We start from the raw sequence: 19,143 nt of genomic DNA, 5'->3' as shown, positions 1-19,143 counted from the left end.
CACTTACTAAGTGGAATAGCATCCATATCTGACACCTTCAAAACCAGCTAGGATACATATCTCTAGTTGTTGGATAAGGCTTACCCCGAAATCTTGAAGTTGGTCAAGCTCTAGTGAAATTAACAGTATTTATTCATTCTTTTGTTATGTATTCTTTCAATCATTTCACTAGTCTTTGGTATTGATGCCAAAGGGGGAGTATGTATATATGTGAAAAATATCAGAAAAATCAGATAGGAACACATGGGAAGGACATCAGAATATCAAAAAGAGTGTATTGCTCAGGGGGAGCATATTTCAGTTGAACTGACAGGGAATCCATTTTTCACATGAGTGTTGCCATCAATGCCAAAGGGGGATATTTTTGGCAATTGACACTCATCAGATTCATTTTGTTGTCATTGATGGCAACAAGATCAGATGGAAGTCATATACTAACATTAGGAGGCATATATATGGATTCAAGGGCTAGGATTTAATGGAAAAGGATTGAGGATGAGGAGGAATAAATAATAAGGAAAATGGTAATGAGGATTAATGAATTAATTATGTATTAATCAATTGATTTAGTTGGAGGGTATGTGTAATAATGAAGCATAATTAAGTAAATATAAATTTATTTAATTAAAGGTGATAGATAAAGGTGAAGGTTAATTAAATAAATATAAATTTATTTAATTAAGGGTGAAGGGTAAAGATAAATGATTAATTAAATAAATCATAAACATTTATTTAATTGGATAGAATGGGATAAGGTCAAGTGTGGTCAAGTATGGATGAATTTAGGTATCTCAAGTTACCCTTCCTTGTAAAACAAGCATTAATATATTTACCTCTTCTTTTGCATTAGCCTCTACATTGAACCAATCAACATTTTTTTTCATCGATGATAGATTGAGCTCTTTCTTTTGAGCTTCTTTCTCATCTCTATGAAGTCAATGGTGATAGACTTTTGTGTTTCATCCATGATATTGACCTTATCTTGTGATCCAACTTGAGCAAGTTTCAACTCGACCAAATGGATTGAGTAATCTCCAAGCCTACTTTTCTCTTGTGGCTTGATCATTGTGGAAGTCATATGTACTATCATTAATGATTATTGAGAATGGCCATATAATGAGAACATATGTGGCATTGTGGGTGTTCTCCCTTCTTTCTTTATTTGTTTCTCTAAATGGGCTTATTGAGGCTTCTTTTTTGTTTCAATATGTTGATAGAAAACAATTAGGGATTGAATGATTCCTCCAATGAAAGGGAAACCTTGTGGGAACCCATATGAAATGAGTTTTGTTGTTGTGCTAGAGGTGAGGTATAAGATTTACTAATTTTCAGCTATAGAGGAAGCTCATGCATTTTTTGTGCTACCAAATTCCTCTTCCTTTGCAACAAATCACTTCCAAAAGTAGATTCTAATGGGTCCATTGTAACTCTACTATATTCACCTTGAATTGTAAAAATAATTATTGATATTTTAGAACTATTTATCCAACACACGAAATACTTATTTTCTCCTTCCAAAACTTTCTCAATTTTGGATTTCCTTCAAGAACCATTTCTACCCCAAGAGTGTCTTGTAAAGCCACTACTTCATGTAAATTTGTGATTTAAAATTGGATCTAGTGCTCCCCAAAATTGACATAACTATGAACACTTGAAAAATATTTTAATGTAGATTTTATAGATTTTCTATCATGGCTATGTCTTTAAGAGGTCCTTAACATTGATGTCCATTATAGGAAGTAGTTGAGATATCTTTCATTTGACTAGAATTGTGAGAAAATGTCTCCAATAAATGACACTTGCCATGTTCATCAAAATTTTATTTAAATAATCGTGTGCAACTAGCACTTATTTGAAAAGAGGTGGGAAATAACCTCTTATGAAAAGAAACCTACTCTAACTATGTATAGATGGTGCAGGCTTAATTAATTAAAATATTTTAATAATATCTGATTGAGTGGGATTTTCAAGACCTCCTATCTCATTTTTCAATTCATAAGTATTACTCTATTTTTCGGCAATGATCTTGAAAGGACCTTTACATAGTGTGTCAAATTTTGCATTTTGCTTTGGTTTGGTTGCTCTTTCTTCCCATAAATCACCCACATTGAAGTCAAGTTTAAAGGTGTTTTAATCAAACAACTACTTCAATGTATTTTAATAATCAACCATTATGTCATGTGTGGATTCTCTTTTCTCTTGAAGGTTGAACAATTATACAAGATAGAATTGCATTGATCCATTCTCTTCAACATCAATTCTTTTAACAAGACGAAGGGTAGGAATCTCCATTGATATCAACATTAAAGCACTTTTGCCATACACTAATTCATAAGAGGATGTTTTAAGAATCTACTTCAAAGTGATGTGGTATGTCTATAATGCCATCTTCAAATACTTATATCAATCCCTTTGCTAACCTACTCCCATTCTTTTGATGAGCCTAATCAAGTTTTGGTTTATTGATTCATCCAAACCATTTCCTTGTGGATAATAATTCAAAGATATTTTCAAGAAAATATTGTTGTTTAGGGTAAACTTAGAGATCTTTGACCCAAGAAATGCTTTTGCATTATCAGATATAATTGTGTTGGGAGGACCAAATTTGGTGACAATCTCTTCTATAAAATTGAGAATTACATTCTTTGCAGATTCCTTAAATGGAATTGCTTCACTCACCTAATAATGATAACTTATATCTAATAATGATGTAAAATTAAGCTAATAGGATCTAATGAGGCATAAACAATGGGTATTCTTAGTTACTATGGATGGTTTAGTTATTATATTTATGTTATTGATTTTGGATTAAGTTTGGTATGCCATTCCTTCATATTATTTATGTCATCTATAAGAAAAAACTAAAAGTATTATTAAGTAGGACTGAATATTTTTCTCTTGTATCTTTTTAATAAATAATATGTTTTTAAATAGTGTGATCTAGTTAACAATTTGAGTACTGAGTGAGTTTTATTAGTTTTTAATTTAGTATTTATTTATGTGTAAGTGTCGAGTCGAGGTCAACTCATGTGGATTCAATGTGATTGTTACATGTTTGTAAAATTCAACTTTAGATCTAGATGACTCTATGTATAGAATCCTAAATCAATTTATTTTGGTATACATATACCTAAGTCCTCTTGAATAGTATTTATATATCTATGTGATGCGTAAACTATGTGTAGTTATAATTAAGTATGATATTAGAGAAATAGTTATTGGCATTTTTTATGTTTATGATGTGATTGTCATTGATGGACACACACTTGCATTGAGATCTCCTTTATATCTATGAGCTTAAGCTCAACCGGAATATGTTGCAACTGGTATGTTGTATTATAGTCGTTAGACTATTGGTGTTTTGCAGAATGTGTTTACCGGTCTGAAGCGGCATGTCGACCCCAAGCGGTACGAGGGATTAAAGTGGCATAACACATTTTTACCAGTCTTCATTTTTGTCAAACCGGCAACCAGTATTCTGTATGAACCGGTAATACTTTGTGATGAGTTACCAACCAGCATTTTGTGATGAGTTACCATCCACCAATTGTTTGATGGTGCTGACACTTTAACAGTGCTTTTTGTGTCATGTTACCAAGTATGTCCAAGTTCATTGAACCTAGGGAATTGGATTGTAAACCTATTGGACCGACATGAAATCAGATTCCTTTAAAAAGGACATCGTGTCTAGGGTTTTAGGTTGGTGTTGTTGTTGTTGTAGGTGTTGTTGATATTGTTGCTGGGGTTTAAGGTGGTTGAGGAGTTAGAGAGTATGAATGTGTAGAAAACTGAAGTAATGCTGGAATGCATTAGGAACGAGCTATCAATGATCTAACCAAGCAATCTGTGCTATTTGCTAGATCACTCACTTGTTGATTACTCACATCTTCAACAAGTCTATAGCCCTTAATCGGGTAGGCCCAAAAGCCTTTTGTAAATCCTCTAACAAGGTGGTTCACATCTGTGGATCTAAAATCCTCTAGCAAGGTAGTCTTTGAGCGGACTTATCTCCTAACAGAGATTGAGATTCCTAACAGGATCTGTTCTGGTAAAGAACATTGTAAGACCTTAACCGGTCTGGTTCATATTCTGCAGATAGTTACTTGTGAGTTCCATCTCACCGTGGTTTTTCCCATTTGGGTTTCTACGTCAAAATATCTTGTGTTATGGTGTTTGTGCTTCTGTGGGTGAATGCATTATTTGCTATTTGGTTTGCATGTGTACTAACTGGTTTGTCTGCTAAATTGTTTTACCGGTTTACTGTTAGTCTTGCAAAGTGTTTAAGTGCAAAGATTTTTGGCATACTAATTCACCCCCTCCCCTCTTTGTATTCATCAATTGGTATCAGAGCTAGCCTTTCAATAAGTTTAACCACTTGGAAAGAGATATGGGGGAATACACATTGAGGGAACTTACCCATCGGCTCACTCAGTCTGAGCAAGCCTATGATGATCTTATGATCAAATACAAGGCATCTCAAGCAAAGAGGAGAGAACATGCTGAAAAGTTGATGGAGCTATCTGAAAATAGTTCCTTTGATGAAGCGAACATGCAAGCCCTGATTCAAGAAGTAGAAAAGCTGAATGAATCCAATTCCAATCTGAGAAAAGAATTGGAAGGACTGACTATCTAAATGTGCCAAGAGCTTGAGAACTGGAGGAAAGCTGAAGATCTAGTCAAAGATAAAGATCATGAAATCTCCAAGCTGAAGCAAGAGATCAGTACCCTAACTGCTCAACTACATGCGAGCAAAGTGGAAAAGGAAGACATGCAAGGAGAATTGAACATTGCCATCTCTGAAAATGAAAACCTGATGGAAACAAATGCTACTATTTCCAAAGAACTCTCTGAGTCAAAGGAAATACTTGCTAGGTTCAACAAGAGTACTGTCAAGCTAGAGCAAAAGCTTGAATCTGCCAAACCTATCAAGAATACTGATGGACTTGGTTATTCCAATCATGAGGAAGGTGAGACCTCTGGTACAAATGATGGAACATCAAAGAACCAACCGACATCAAAGGATAAAGGTAAGCAAAAGTTTAAACCTATTTGCTTTAACTGTCTTAAAGGACATACTGCAAATGTGTGTAGGAGTAAGGCTTACAATAATTTTTCTTATTTCCTAAATGATAAGCCTAGATCATATAGATTCAACGGTAACTGTTATGCATGCAACAAGTTTGGGCATAGAGCATGTGAATGCAGGTCTATTATGAACAACACTGGAAGATATCCTCAGAGGACTCAAGGAGTTGGTCTTGAACCTTTTGTGAACCGGAATCACAACCAGTTTAATGCCTTCAATCATCAACCAAGAAGTGGTGGCTATCAACCGGCAATCAAATGGAGAGCAAACTGTTGGGTTTGTCATGGTCATGGTCACACTACTGCAACATGCAGAAGGAAGAATGGAAACATGAACAAAAGACCTTGGAGAGCACCTAGATTGGTCTGCTATCACTGCAACAAGTCGGGTCACATTGCCAAATTCTATAGATCAAGAAAGAACATATCTGATGATATATCGGTCACTCCAGAAGGAAACATTGATGTTGAAAATGTGAAAGCGGATATGAACAAGACCTGGAAGAAAAAACCAGCAATGTTGCAGGAGGAAGCAGTTTTTGCACCTAGTGTGGAAATCACAAAACCGACAAACTAAGCTTCAGAAAAGCTTAGGGGGAGCAAACAACAAAATGTTTCGAACCCCCAATTTACACCGGTAAAAGACCTTAACTAGTGCATGATACATGTCAGTTGGCAGAAGACCAGAAACGGTAAAAGGCAAATTAGGGTTTAAGCCCTAATAGTGGAGCATTTATTATGGTAGGTGAGCAGTATATTTAAAAGGATTTTTCAAATCATTTCTCACTATCAGTTTTCGAAACAAAGAAGGTTTTCAAGTGCAGAGTGAAGAAAAGTGATTTGTGCTACGATTCTGAAAATTTTAAGGAACCTTGAAGGAGATTCAAATTCAAATTGCAAATGGTCAAGTGAAGAACATAAAGCGGTGATTCTGCAACCGACAAAGTGTGAGGTGGAGAAGAATCTGAAAGCCCTAAATTCAGGATTTCTAAAAGGTATTTTTTGAGTTTTTCAGTTTCTATCATGGCTTCTGCATCCCATGCTAGCTCTAGTGCATCTATCGATTCAGCAAGCTTTATTCAACGCAAGTATAAATATAATGTCCTATCACAAGTTCCAGCTAGTGTGATAGTAGAAGACGGAATCTCAGATTACATAGATTGTAAAATTGAAGACCTAGGGTCTCTGGCAATTCACTCGCAGCTAGGTTTATTTTGTGGAAAAGATAAAAAGATCAAACCAGAGTATAGTATTTTGGAGAAGAAGAAGCTCCACAATGTTGTTTATTTCCTGGAGGATTTCACAGATGATCACATTAGGATCATTCTGAGTAGAGCTCATGGTGACAAGATGTACCTGGAAAGAACACATGATATTACACCATAGGCAATTCACGTCGTCACTGGTTTCTGCAATATAGGGGAAGTGCCAGCCCTAAGGATGGTAAGCAAGACTGAAATGTCCAAAATCACCGGTTCAGTGAGAGACTCACAAGGTATGACCGTCAATTCAATCAAGGATGATCTGGTCAAGTATGTCTGCATGGTGATAGGCTACCGGACGTTCTCTGCCAGTAGACTTAGCTCTGTATCTGTTGCAACGGTAAATGTCGCTTACTGAATGATCAAGGAGGATGCATCATTCGACCTATGCACAGGTATGCAAAGGCAACTCCTGTTGAATCTTAAATCAATCAAATAGGATAATGCATTGAGGTTCAAGTTTGGAATACTACTGGTTGGGTTGTTCTTTTACTTCCAAGGCTACTTTCTAGGAGTAGGTGATGTCCAGTGGTCTGCTGACCAACCGATAACTAAGCAAATCAAGGAAATCCTTCCAAGCAGTTGGAACTAGTTACCCTGAAGTTCTAAACAAGTACTTTGATGAGTTCAGACACAAAATGAGTCAAAGGGTGAGAATATCAGGTGATATTTTCAAGAAATATGAAGATGATATATGTTTCACCATTAAAGTGGATCAATGCATAATGGAGGTTGTTGAGCCCAGACAGGAGGAAGTGGAGCCTATGGGCTATGAGGTAATGAATGATATGCTGGAAGGATATGCCTCTACCCTTATTGCCTCACCTCTTGATCCAAAGGCGAGGAGAACCGGCACCTACCTAGAAAGGGTAACACTGGTTGAGGAACCCTCAAATTTGAAAGGAAAAGAACCTTCAGTGAAGAAGGCAAAAGCAGTGCCTTCAGCATCGGCACCGGCTACTACAGCCAATCCTAAAGTGACCAAGCAGTCACCAGCTAAAAAGAAACCGGAAGCGACACCTACTAAAGTGTTCGAGAGAAAGAGGAAGACAAGGGATACCTCTCCAAACTTAGAAGAAACTGTGTCTGAGGAAAAACCTAAGAAGACACGACAAGCAAAAAAAAAGACAAAGAATTAACCAGCATCATCGGCACTAGTAAATATTGACATCTCATCCTACAAACCTTTGACACATTGTCAAAGAACTATCAAAAACATCAGGAGAAAAGTGTTGAATGATTTGATTGATTGTTTTGATGACTTTAATGATGATGAAAAGGAAGCGGTTGAAAAAGAAATTATTCAGTATTTATGTGTTAATGACCAGTCGCCTTCAGAAATTAGATCTGAGACACCAGATTCTTTGTATAAGTCCTTAGACAATAAATGGTGCATTTCCATAGAGCAGGAACAAGAAATGAGAGAGAAAGTTTTTGTTGAACATTTTCCTAATGTATCAAATTTGGAACTGTTCAAAGTAATGAACAAATACAAAGGCCTCTTCTTCATGGGAAGAAGAAGACTCCTGTTACTGGAAGGGAAGGGTAAAGAAGTGCTCAAGAATACACACACCCTTGCTCTAGAAGCTCTGAAGATGCATCAAGTGGCTGAAGCCAACATGAAGGCTGAGAAAGAACTAGCAATAACTAAACCGGATGAAGTGTTTGATGAAGAAGGAAATCTGGTTGTTGAACCGATCGACACTATTGATGTCGATGCTCTGGACGTAGAGGATGTTACTCAGGAAACACCATCTGAGGGAACACGACAGGAGAAGCAGGCAGAACAGGTGGAAAAGCAAAAAGAAACTGAGGACAAAAAGGAGGAAGCACAGAAGCAAGCGGAGAAGAAGGATGAAAAGGAGAAGAAGAAGAAGGATGAAGAGGAGAAGAAGAAAAAGGATGAAGATGAGGAGAAGAGGAAAGAGGAAAAGAGAAAATAGAAAGAAGAGAAAAGAAAAGAAGATGATGAAAAGAAAAAGAAACAAGAAGAGGAAGACAAGGAAGAGGAGAAGCGGAAGGAAGCAGAGAAGAAAAAGGTAGAGGAGGACAAAGAAGAGGAGAAGAGAATAGAAGTGGAGAAGAAAAAGGCAAAGGAGGATAAGGAAAAGGAGAAAAGGAGCGAAGCAAAGAAGAAGAAAGTTGAAGAGGACAAGGAAGGCGAAGTGGTAAAGAGCACACAAATGGAGACTCTGAAGGCAACCGGTAGTCAAGCCAAACCGGCTAACTTCACCAGTCCTATCGACCTCCAGTCTGCAAGTGAAATGGAGCTGATGCAGAGCATCAAGATTGTTGAAGAATGCCTTGAAGTCATATGGAGGAAAAAGGAGCAAGATGTGATCCAAGCGACGGTGGACACTCTTACCGGTTTGATACCCGGTACAAACCTTCCAAATACTGAATGATCACTGGCTAAATTAAAACTCCTATGCACATTAGTGGATGATCAGGTGCAGAGCCTAGAACAGGCAACAGAGGCAAATGTCAAGAAAGAGCATCAAAAGGCTCTAAATATTGCTCTGGTGAAGAAGTTAAATGAGCTCCGGACTGAACTCCAAAAAGCACAAAAGGATATAAGGGACGCTTTGGATGAGAGGAATCTTCTACTCAACAAGATTTGTCAACCCCATCTGTTCTATGACGATGTGCTTACACGGAAGCAAAAGCTTCAATCTGACTTGTAGTCCTGCATGAGCACGTTCAAGCCGCCTTATGACTCCTTTACATCCTATGAGCAAACCATTCACCGATTTCACATCCAGACAGCAAAAATGGAGCATGAGATCAGCACCCGGTCTTGAGATTTGCAGGAGCTACAACTGGTTCTACTCCCACGTCTGCAAATTCTTCAGAAGTGCTATCTTAAGTTGATTGCCTTAACAGTGACACAAGAGATGAGCACAATTGACGCCATGGAAGAACAAGTCTCCTAGATGCAGACAGAGAAAGAAGTAGCCACCTCCCTACTTGAGTCCTGGTCTTTATCTATGAAACAATTCTTGCAGGACTTTAAATTAGTTTTTCACAAGTTTTATTCCTTATTGTCATAAACTTTTATTATTTTAATACCAAATGAAAACAGGGGTTGTTCAGCTATACTTTGTCATTGTTGGCAAAGGGGGAGAAGTAATCTAAGTGGGAGAAGTATCTGGTATTTAAAATTTTGATGTATGCTATGATATCTCAATGTCTATCTCTATATGCAAAATAGTTATACATTGTATTGTTAAAGGGATAGTGTATATGCTTAGGGGGAGCAATTTTGCTAATGCCATAATTTTGTTGTAAATCACTTAGATGTCAAAATTTTATTTTCCTAAGTGTTGCCATCAATACAAAAGGGGGAGATTGTTGGCATTTTTTATGTTTATGATGTGATTGTCATTGATGGACACACACTTGCATTGAGATCTCCTTTATATGTATGAGCTTAAGCTCAACCGGAATATGTTGCAACCGATATGTTGTATTATAGTCATTAGACTATTGGTGTTTTGCAGAATGTGTTTACCGGTCTGAAGCGGCATGTCGACCCCAAGCGGTTCATGGATCCCAAGCAGTATGAGGGATTAAAGCAGCATAACACATTTTTACTAGTCTTCATTTTTGTCAAACTGGCAACCGGTATTCTGTATGAACCGGTAATACTCTGTGATGAGTTACCAACCGACATTTTGTGATGAGTTACCATCCACCAATTGTTTGACGTTGCCGAAACTTTAACAGTGCTTTTTGTGTCGTGTTACCAAGTATGTCTAGGTTCATTGAACCTAGGGAATTGGATTGTAAACCTATTGGACCGACATGAAATCAGATTCCTTTAAAAAGGACATCATGTCTAGGGTTTTAGGTTGGTGTTGTTGTTGTTGTAGGTGTTGTTGATATTGTTGCTAGGGTTAAAGCTGGTTGAGGAGTTAGAGAGTATGAATGTGTAGAAGACTGAAGTAATGCTGGAATGCATTAGGAACAAGCTATCAATGATCTAACCAAGCAATTTGTGCTATTTGCTAGATCACTCACTTGTTGATTACTCACATCTTCGACAAGTCTGTAGCCCTTAACCGGGTAGGCCCAAAAACCTTTTGTAAATCCTCTAACAAGGTGGTTCACATCTGTGGATCTAAAATCGTAGAGGAAGGTAGTCTTTGATCGGACTTATCTCCTAACAGAGATTGAGATTCCTAACAGGATCTATTCTGGTAAAGAACATTGTAAGACCTTAACCGGTCTGGTTCCTATTCTGCAGATAGTTACTTGTGAGTTCCATCTCACCGTGGTTTTTCCCATTTGGGTTTCCACATCAAAATCTCTTGTGTTAAGGTGTTTGTGCTTCTGTGGGTGAATGCATTATTTGCTATTTGGTTTGCATGTGTACTAACTGGTTTGTCTGCTAAATTGTTTTACCGGTTTACTATTAGTCTTGCAAAGTGTTTAAGTGCAAAGATTTTTGGCATACTAATTCACCCCCCCCCCCCCCCCTCTTAGTATTCATCAATAGTAGGTTGTCATTAGATTGTGTCAATTATTGATGCTCAGAGCTATTGTAGTATCTTTTGGAGTAGCCGAAATTCACATGTATCATCAAGGTGAATTTTTTTTAGGGGGCTATCCTAGATGTGATACTGGAGAGATTGAGTTGGTTGTTTCCCATCTTGTATAAAGAATAAAAATTTGAGTTGATTGTTGAATTAGAAGGGTTAGCATGCAGTTACCTATATAGCATGAAGGTTATCAATGTCAAGTGCTACCCATATTATGAAAGGATTAGTTGATAATATGATTGTCTAATATGTGGTATATGTCATATACTACTCCTTCCTAGGAGGATAGACTTGTCGTTATTGGCCTAGGGATCATTGAAGTTGGAATTCATTGACTCAATAGTTTAGTGGGCTATGGAAATATTTTAAGTGAAATTGTGTGATGTTTTTGTTAAACTTACTCCTTAACATTGATGATTGTAAGTAGTATGGGATACTTTCCCATCAATTGGGATAGTAGAAAGCATCAGGGAAAAGGATGGAACCCATGGGGTAGTATGAGATGTACCAACATTTTCTTTCTAGTTTGGAAGAACTAAAAGGGAAGGTGTTAGTCACTCATTGTAGATTACTATGACATGCATTGATTTTTTTTTCAATGAGATCTATTTATGGGTTTATGTGTTAGTAAACCAATTAGTGGAATGATGCATGCATTATGTTGCATCCACTTCCATGGTGATAGTTGTTCTTTATGTAAATGCATGATATATGTGTTAATCATTTACATTAAATATATGTGATGTATGATTAAGATAGTCACTATTGTACTTGTGATGTGTGTATGAAACCATCACTATTATACATATAATGTGTATATGGAATAACCACTATTGTACTTGTGATGTTTGTATGAACTAGTCATTGTTGTACCTATGATGTGTACATATGAGATAGTCATTGTGGTACTTATGATGTATGCTTGATCCAATCATTGTGTGGACTTGGGATTACTAAATGATATGATCCTTTAGTGGGTTTGTGTGTTTTTGTACACTAATGATTGGTTTGGAAACAATGCTTGAATAGAATGTGATGTTAGAATTATATTGTAACCGGACTAATTTGGAATATTATGCTTAATTAATAGTCATGATTTAAAGTTGAGATTTGAAACCTCATATAAGAGGAGATGGTGAATTATATCTCTCATTAGTTTAAAAATTATGAAGCCTCTTATTCTAAAAGGGGATATGTAGGCAAGGTTATTGCAAATGGACCCTCGAGGTTTAGGTTTGGGTCTTAGAAATGACTTTGGGAGTGTAGAAACCTAAAATTGATTATTACATTCAATAAATTTACCCCTAATTCATCCAATTTCTTATCCTCTATATTAATTAAATAATAACTTAAATTATTTATTAATATTTGATTATTTCAACCTTTATCCTAATTAATTTCTTCTATTGTCCCTAAGTTCTAACCTAAGGTAAATAAATAATCTAATTTGTTGCCCTCATCCCTAACCCTTTCCTCAAAAAATTAAATAAATAAATTTTATTTATTTAATTCCTCTTCAAATGTCCCATCCTCCATCACTTTTATTATCTCCTAATCCCCCACTAATCATTTGCACACACTTAATCCTTGATAAGTGTGGTCAACTCCTCCCATCAAATGATGCATATGGGACCCTTGTACATGTGACATGGCCTTGGTACCATGTGGCATGGGTCTTGTAACCTCATGGTACACATAAGGAATTATTAATTATTTTATTCCTATTACTTTCTCCCCTTTGGAGTGTGAGGACAAATTTTGCCATTATGGAAAAATATATTTCAATACTTCAAAGTACCATCTCCTTCCCCTCTTACCTTATGGTGCCACTTGGCACCATCTCATGAGGTGAGATGACAAAATCATCCTCCACCCTTGATGTGCATCTCTCAATCTCAACCATCCATTTTTATCTCTCTCAACCTATATATCCAAGCATTTAACCATTTTTCATAAGCTCACCTATTTTTTGTTTGATTATTGTTACTTTGCCAAAATCATAAGTGAGCACACATCTAATCGAACATTGTGAGAAAATGTCATGAGTAGATCAAAATAGTTCATTTATACCAAGTTTTATGTTGGTTTGGTCTTCTCGTGCCTAAAATGAGTGTTTGTTTGTTATTTTTGTTGTTTGGTTTAAATAGCTAGATCATTCATATTGACACAAATTTCATGCACGTAGGGAGCTTATAACTTTCTAATGTAAGCATACAAGTCATGACATAAATTTTTCATGACCATGGTGATTGGAGAAGTTATGAAGTCAACACTTCTAAACTAGATGGAAGATGGCTAATCAATTAAGTTGGTAGTTGTTGTGAACCAAATTTTTAAAAAATAGTAAAAATGAGGGGCAATATTTACATATTGCATTTATTTTCTATTGGGCATTGGTTCAAGAAATAAAAGTGGCAGTTTGGTTGGTTAATAAACTTATTAACATTACAAAGGAGTCATAAACAAAGGTTAGTAAATGGATACATGTGACGACTTTTGTGCTTTTAGATTCTCCAAATCACCTAATATAAATTAAAAACTCTTTATTTAAGAAGGTTCTAATTCTAATTAAAATGATCCAAAGCATCCAAACCATGTTGGATGCACAAGGACATCAAGGTTTTAGTATGATTGATGGGAAACATTGAAAGAAACTAGGCCACATGGAAAACCAAGAAGAACTTAATAGGTCAAATGTTATAATATCTCTGATGTTGAGCATAAATGTGAAGATTATGTAAACATTTGTCTTAGAAAGGTCACCTAAGAAAATAAATAAGAAGATAAGCTGGTTCAAATGTAAAAGAAATTGTTTAGTAGGTGATATCATCAATTTTCAATAATAATGAATATGGTTATACATTAGAACTATTAATAGTGATAACTTTAACCTTGACAATTTAAATATATATTTATTTAGGTTTTTCTTTCAGATTTCCTGAAAACTTTAATATTGTGCATAGATTAATAATAATTCGTCAATTACAAAATATAATTTCAAAAGTATTTAAGATGGTTTGGTTCCAAGAATCATTGACATGTCAATTATTTAAGTTATTCAATTCAATTCTTGTCCTAGAAATTGAAGTGCCATTTAGTTAGTTATTCAAAGTATATTATTTGTGGATGTCTTCACCTTTGTCTAATTATGCATGTGTATGAGCATAAATGTCTTTATAAAATCTAGATAAAAGTGTCGAGTGATATCCTTCTTAAAACACCTATTCCACTTATGTATGCCAATTTGATTAATAAAAATAAAGTGTGTGTGTGTGTGTGTGTGTGTGTGTGTGTGTGTGTGTGTGTGTGTGTGTGTGTGTGTGTGTGTGTGTGTGTGTGTGTGTGTGTGTGTGTGTGTGTGTGTGTGTGTGTGTGTGTGTGTGAAGGATGAAAATGTAAATGGGAATGATGCAACACAAGAATCAAACTCACATCCACACTCACTCAATGAAGTCTAATATCTTTGCATAAAGCAAGATAATAAATAATAATTATATTATAGAAAAAATCTTTGCTTCGTTGTTTCTTTGATATTTTTCTTGAATGCTTAATATGTGGATTGCTCTTCAAAGTAGCATAATCAAGAATAGTAATATGATAAGATGATCTATTGCAACGATAATGCTCAAAGACGGTAGATGGATATGAAAGCTAGATTACTTGTGTAGATAATGATATTCTTGCTTGATAATGATATGTGCTTGAGATAAGAGTGCTGGCTAGGGGAAATGAATTGATGAAGGGTTTTATTTATATGCTTCACTTGATATTTGATCAATAGTGAAGATTAATTAGAAAGATGAATGGATGAAAAAAATTGAGATAGGGTAGGACCTAAAATTAATACATGGATTGATGAGGTGGCATATTAATTCACAAGCATGGTTGGAGAAATTAAATAAGTTATTTGAGATTTAAAAAGTTATGGAAGAAGTGTTAACTAATAAAATAATTTAATTATAGTGGACCAAAACATAATGTGAATTAATTAAATAATTGAAATTGTTTAATTAATAATGAAAAATGATACATTAATTAAATAATAAGAAATTATTTAATTAATATAGATTGAAATAACTAAACAATTAAAAAATATTTAATTAATATGGGCATAAGAGTTGATGAGAAAATGACAAAATAGAAAAATGAAAATGCATTAGTCATTTTTTGGTGTCTACAATCGAAACCCTACAACCATGCTGCCCCATAGAACTTAGGGTATTACCACAACCTTACTAGCTCTAATTCTTCCATCACCCTCCCCTTTCCTTGACTACGAAAAAATAACAATCAATATTATTGGTGCCATCATCAATTTTGGACACCATTTCTTGCTTTCCTTTCCACTTGACATCTACATCAATACATGAGTCGTGGCAACCTTCTTGGGCTTAGCCATAACCGATAGCTCAATATCTTCCATGGCATACAACCACCATCTAGCTCTAATAATTCAAGCCTTAGTTGCCTCCACATACATCCCTCAACACAAATCATCAATTTTTTACATGTGAGATCTTTTCCTCGTCAAGAAAACCAACTTAGAGGCTAACCTATCGTCTCCTCTGCCATTCTTACGCTCAACGATTTCACAAAGGGAAAGACAAAGGTGGGGCTTTGAGCTACAAAGGAAAGTATTACACAATTAAGATAGAAAATGTTGAAAACAATTGAATGAATGCCAATTTAAATCAAAGAAATATTTTATGCACATGAATCTTTCATGCCCATATACAATAATGGAATGCCTCTTGACATTAATTAAAAAAAAGTTTGGTATAACAATTTAAAAATTGTAAATTGTAGACATTTGATACTAATTCAAATCCCATATATTTAATATTAAACACAAAAAAATAATAACTTACCCTTTTTAATATTGTTTACATCATGAAATTCTACCATGTAAAAAATAATTATACAAATATAAAAAAAATAAAAAATCCTACCATTCTAAAAATCAATTAAAACCAATTAAGATTTTAGGGGACTAGTTTCGCCTCAACTCCCCCCACTTTGACATCAAAGTAACACCAAGACAAGACTTGATGGAAATCACTAGATTAAAACGCCAAGCTACCTGAATAATGATAAAAAAAAATCAATTAAAATCCTCACAAAATCTTTCCTTCTATTTTATTCAATACTATCAATCATAAAATATAGTACATTGCTGCAATGAGGACTGGCCCCAAGTGGCTTTTGTTTTAAACCAACATTGGAAATAACCAAGATCATTTTAGCATGTAAAACAACTAACAATGAACATATTCTAGAAATATTAGATGTGATTTAGAAACTTCAGTTACCTTGGTGGACACTGTGATCATGTGTTTTTGTCGCAGGCGCTAGGTGTCGAGTTCGAATCCTGCCATTTTTACTCGAAGGGAAACCCCACAAAAAAGATTTTAGCCTTATCCACTCATCATTCGACACAATGATGAAATGACTTGATTTTGACAACACCTTAAAAAACAAAACTTAACATATAAATCATAATGCGTAAACTCATTTTTTCCTACCGTGGTTAAGGTGAATACTAAATAGATTATCTTGAGTCACTTCTGTTAAATCAAAGTGTCTCTTTTGCTTTGAAATGAGTTTGGTTTAGTTTGAGCACCAATACCAAATCAAATGGGTTTAGCAATTGATTCTAATGCTCCCATTGAAATTTTCTGGCCAATTTAACTATACATTCTTCTAGGCTTTACCCACCATTGGTGAAAAAAATAGTTCCCTGTTAGTGGAATGTCATTGTATGGCATCTTTGTAAAATAGATATTAATGTGGAGACAAGTGTCAGATTATGTTTTGCCATATCAATATCAATTCTTGAAATATATGTTTTAAATGTTCATCCTCATCCAAATCCACCAACTGTTTCATCATCTTCTTTATCTCTCCCAATCTTCTTGGCAATCTCAAGACTGTGTGTTGTGTTTCATCTGAAATCACATTGAACATGGCTTCCAGAGCAACAGTATGCTTATTATAGCTCTTAATCAATATGCAAAGTTTTACATTTTTTATGTCAAATTCCCTTAGATCTACTCATTTTAATAAATCTGAGCTCACTGATATGAATACTGATGAAAATGGCAGGCTCACTGGAGAAGCATTCTTTCAAGATATCAGAATGCCAGGCTGATTTCTACAAGCACTCAATTCAAGATGCAGCCCCATGCATCAGCCCATGGAGGAGCTGTTGCTGCTGCAGGATCGTTAAGGTCTGATCTCAAACTTTGCCTTAAATCCATTTTTTCTTTAAGTGTTTTGGTACTGCAAGTGATTTTCTCCTGTACCCATTTCTGCAAACTATGCCTTGAATTCAAACTATGCTTTCAATCCATTTTCTCGAGTTTCTTAGTACTGCAAGTGATTTTCTCCTATACCCACTTCTGCAAAATATACCTTTGAATCCATTTTTTATTGTCGGTCTTGGTGCTGCAAGTGATTTTCTCTTATATCCATTTCTGCAAACTATGCCTGCAATCCATCTTTTCTTGAGTGTCTTCGTACTGTAAGTGCTTTTCTCACATACCCATTTCTGCAAATTATGCCTTAATCCATTTTTTCCTCGAGTGTCTTTGTACTGCAAGTCTGCAAGTGATTTTCTCACATACCCATTTCTGCAAACTATGCCTCCAATCGTTTTTTTTCCTTTGAGCGTTTTAGTACTGCAAGTAAATTTCTCACATACTCATACCTGTAAAGTTGTAAACTAAATATGGTAATATGTGCTTCTGGATTAGCTGTAATGTTATTTTTAGACTGCAGAGACTTTCAGAAGTCTCTTTTTCATATTTTTATGAACTCTTGTCCATCTGTTTAGCACTGTGATAGATAGATTTCCCTTTCTTAAGGGGACTCTATTTGTTTGTTTTTTTAGCATGGAAGAAAATTGAACTCTTATTATGTATTTGGACAAACTTAATATAATGATCTGGCTTAGCCGTTTATTGAAAAAAAAAAAAAAAAAAAAAAGCGCTTCTGGATTAGCTATAATGTTATTTTTAGACGATTCGAGTGACCATCTTACAAACTTAATATAATGATCTGGCTTAGCCGTTTATTGACCCAAAAAAAAAAGTGTTTCTGGATTAGCTATAATGTTATTTTTAGATGATTCGAGTGACCATCATCAGAAGAGGAACGAGATCTGAAAAATCTTAGAAAAACATACACAGCTAATCCAAACTCAACTCTTACAATATGAACTATGAAAAACTCATATCTAATATTTCCCTTGTTTGGTTGGTGAAGAACATTTAAAACAGATTATATACCAATATACACTCTGTTTGGGATGATACTTTTGGCTGTGTCTCTGGGGACTTTGAATGTGAAGCATGAGCTGGTGCATTGCCCCAGTGTCTTTGTGAACAAAAAGAAAAGGAAGACAGTCCCTGAAGTGGAGAACTCAGAACTTGTGATGCAGAAATCTGAGGATTTTGTAAATAAGAGCATTTTCAGGAAACTGGGGCAGAGAGAGTTTCAGATTATGAAGCCAATGCCTTAGATCTTCCCATAGAGAAGTCCATAGTACTCTTAATAATTGGATGCTTCTGTCTTATATCCTTACAGAGATAATTATGTGTGAATGTTTGGCTTGTGTCTGTAAATAAAAGTATGCAATCATATTTATATATTATCCACTTTCAGGAGAGTGGGGCAGAGGGAGTCTCAGATCATGAAGCCAATGCCTTGAGCATACAGATCTTCATATAGATAAGTCCATAGTATTTGATGATTTTATGGTTTTCTCTTATGTCATTACTGAACTACTTATGTATGAATGTTTGGTGTTGTGTCTGTAAGTAAGTAATAATATGCAATCATGTTTATATAATATTCCATTTTATGGGAATTCTGTTCTGTAACCATGGAAACTCTATCATAGTCCTTACTTAGGGTTATAAGCATGGCTGTTTTGTATACTTTTAGGTTTTTCTATTTATTGTATTTCTTCCAGTTAAGTAATATATAATAATTTTGAGATTAAAGTACAGTCCATAAAGAATTCCCATTAAATTTTAGTTGCAGTTATAATTTGAAAATTTCAGTATAGAAATTTATTATGTATAGATTTCTTAAGTTTCAGATTTTTTTTTTTAATGTTTAGGCTATTATAAATTTAATTTACATGGGATAAGAGTTTATTTTTAAAGAATTTTTAAAACAATTAAAATTTAGATCATATATGTCCAAATTTTAAAATTAATGTTTGAAATTTTTTATTAAAATAAATATAAATG

At 35.0% G+C, this 19,143-nt stretch overlaps 1 protein-coding gene across 1 annotated transcript; it reads left to right on the top strand.

Moving 5' to 3' along the window:
* The first annotated feature begins 16,710 nt into the window (after nt 1–16,710).
* On the top strand, nt 16,711–18,737 carry LOC131073927 (uncharacterized). The gene is made up of 3 exons (XM_058010446.2): nt 16,711–16,868; nt 16,991–17,115; nt 18,152–18,737. The coding sequence occupies exons 1-3, from the start codon at nt 16,851–16,853 to the stop codon at nt 18,405–18,407; spliced, it is 399 nt and encodes a 132-aa protein (XP_057866429.1). The 5' UTR covers nt 16,711–16,850; the 3' UTR covers nt 18,408–18,737.
* Nucleotides 18,738–19,143: the final 406 nt, after the last annotated feature.

Source organism: Cryptomeria japonica, chromosome 9, assembly GCF_030272615.1.
Source record: "Cryptomeria japonica chromosome 9, Sugi_1.0, whole genome shotgun sequence".
NCBI lineage: Eukaryota > Viridiplantae > Streptophyta > Pinopsida > Cupressales > Cupressaceae > Cryptomeria > Cryptomeria japonica.
Note: the sequence above shows the minus strand (reverse complement) of the source record. Positions and strands in the feature narration are given on the sequence as shown.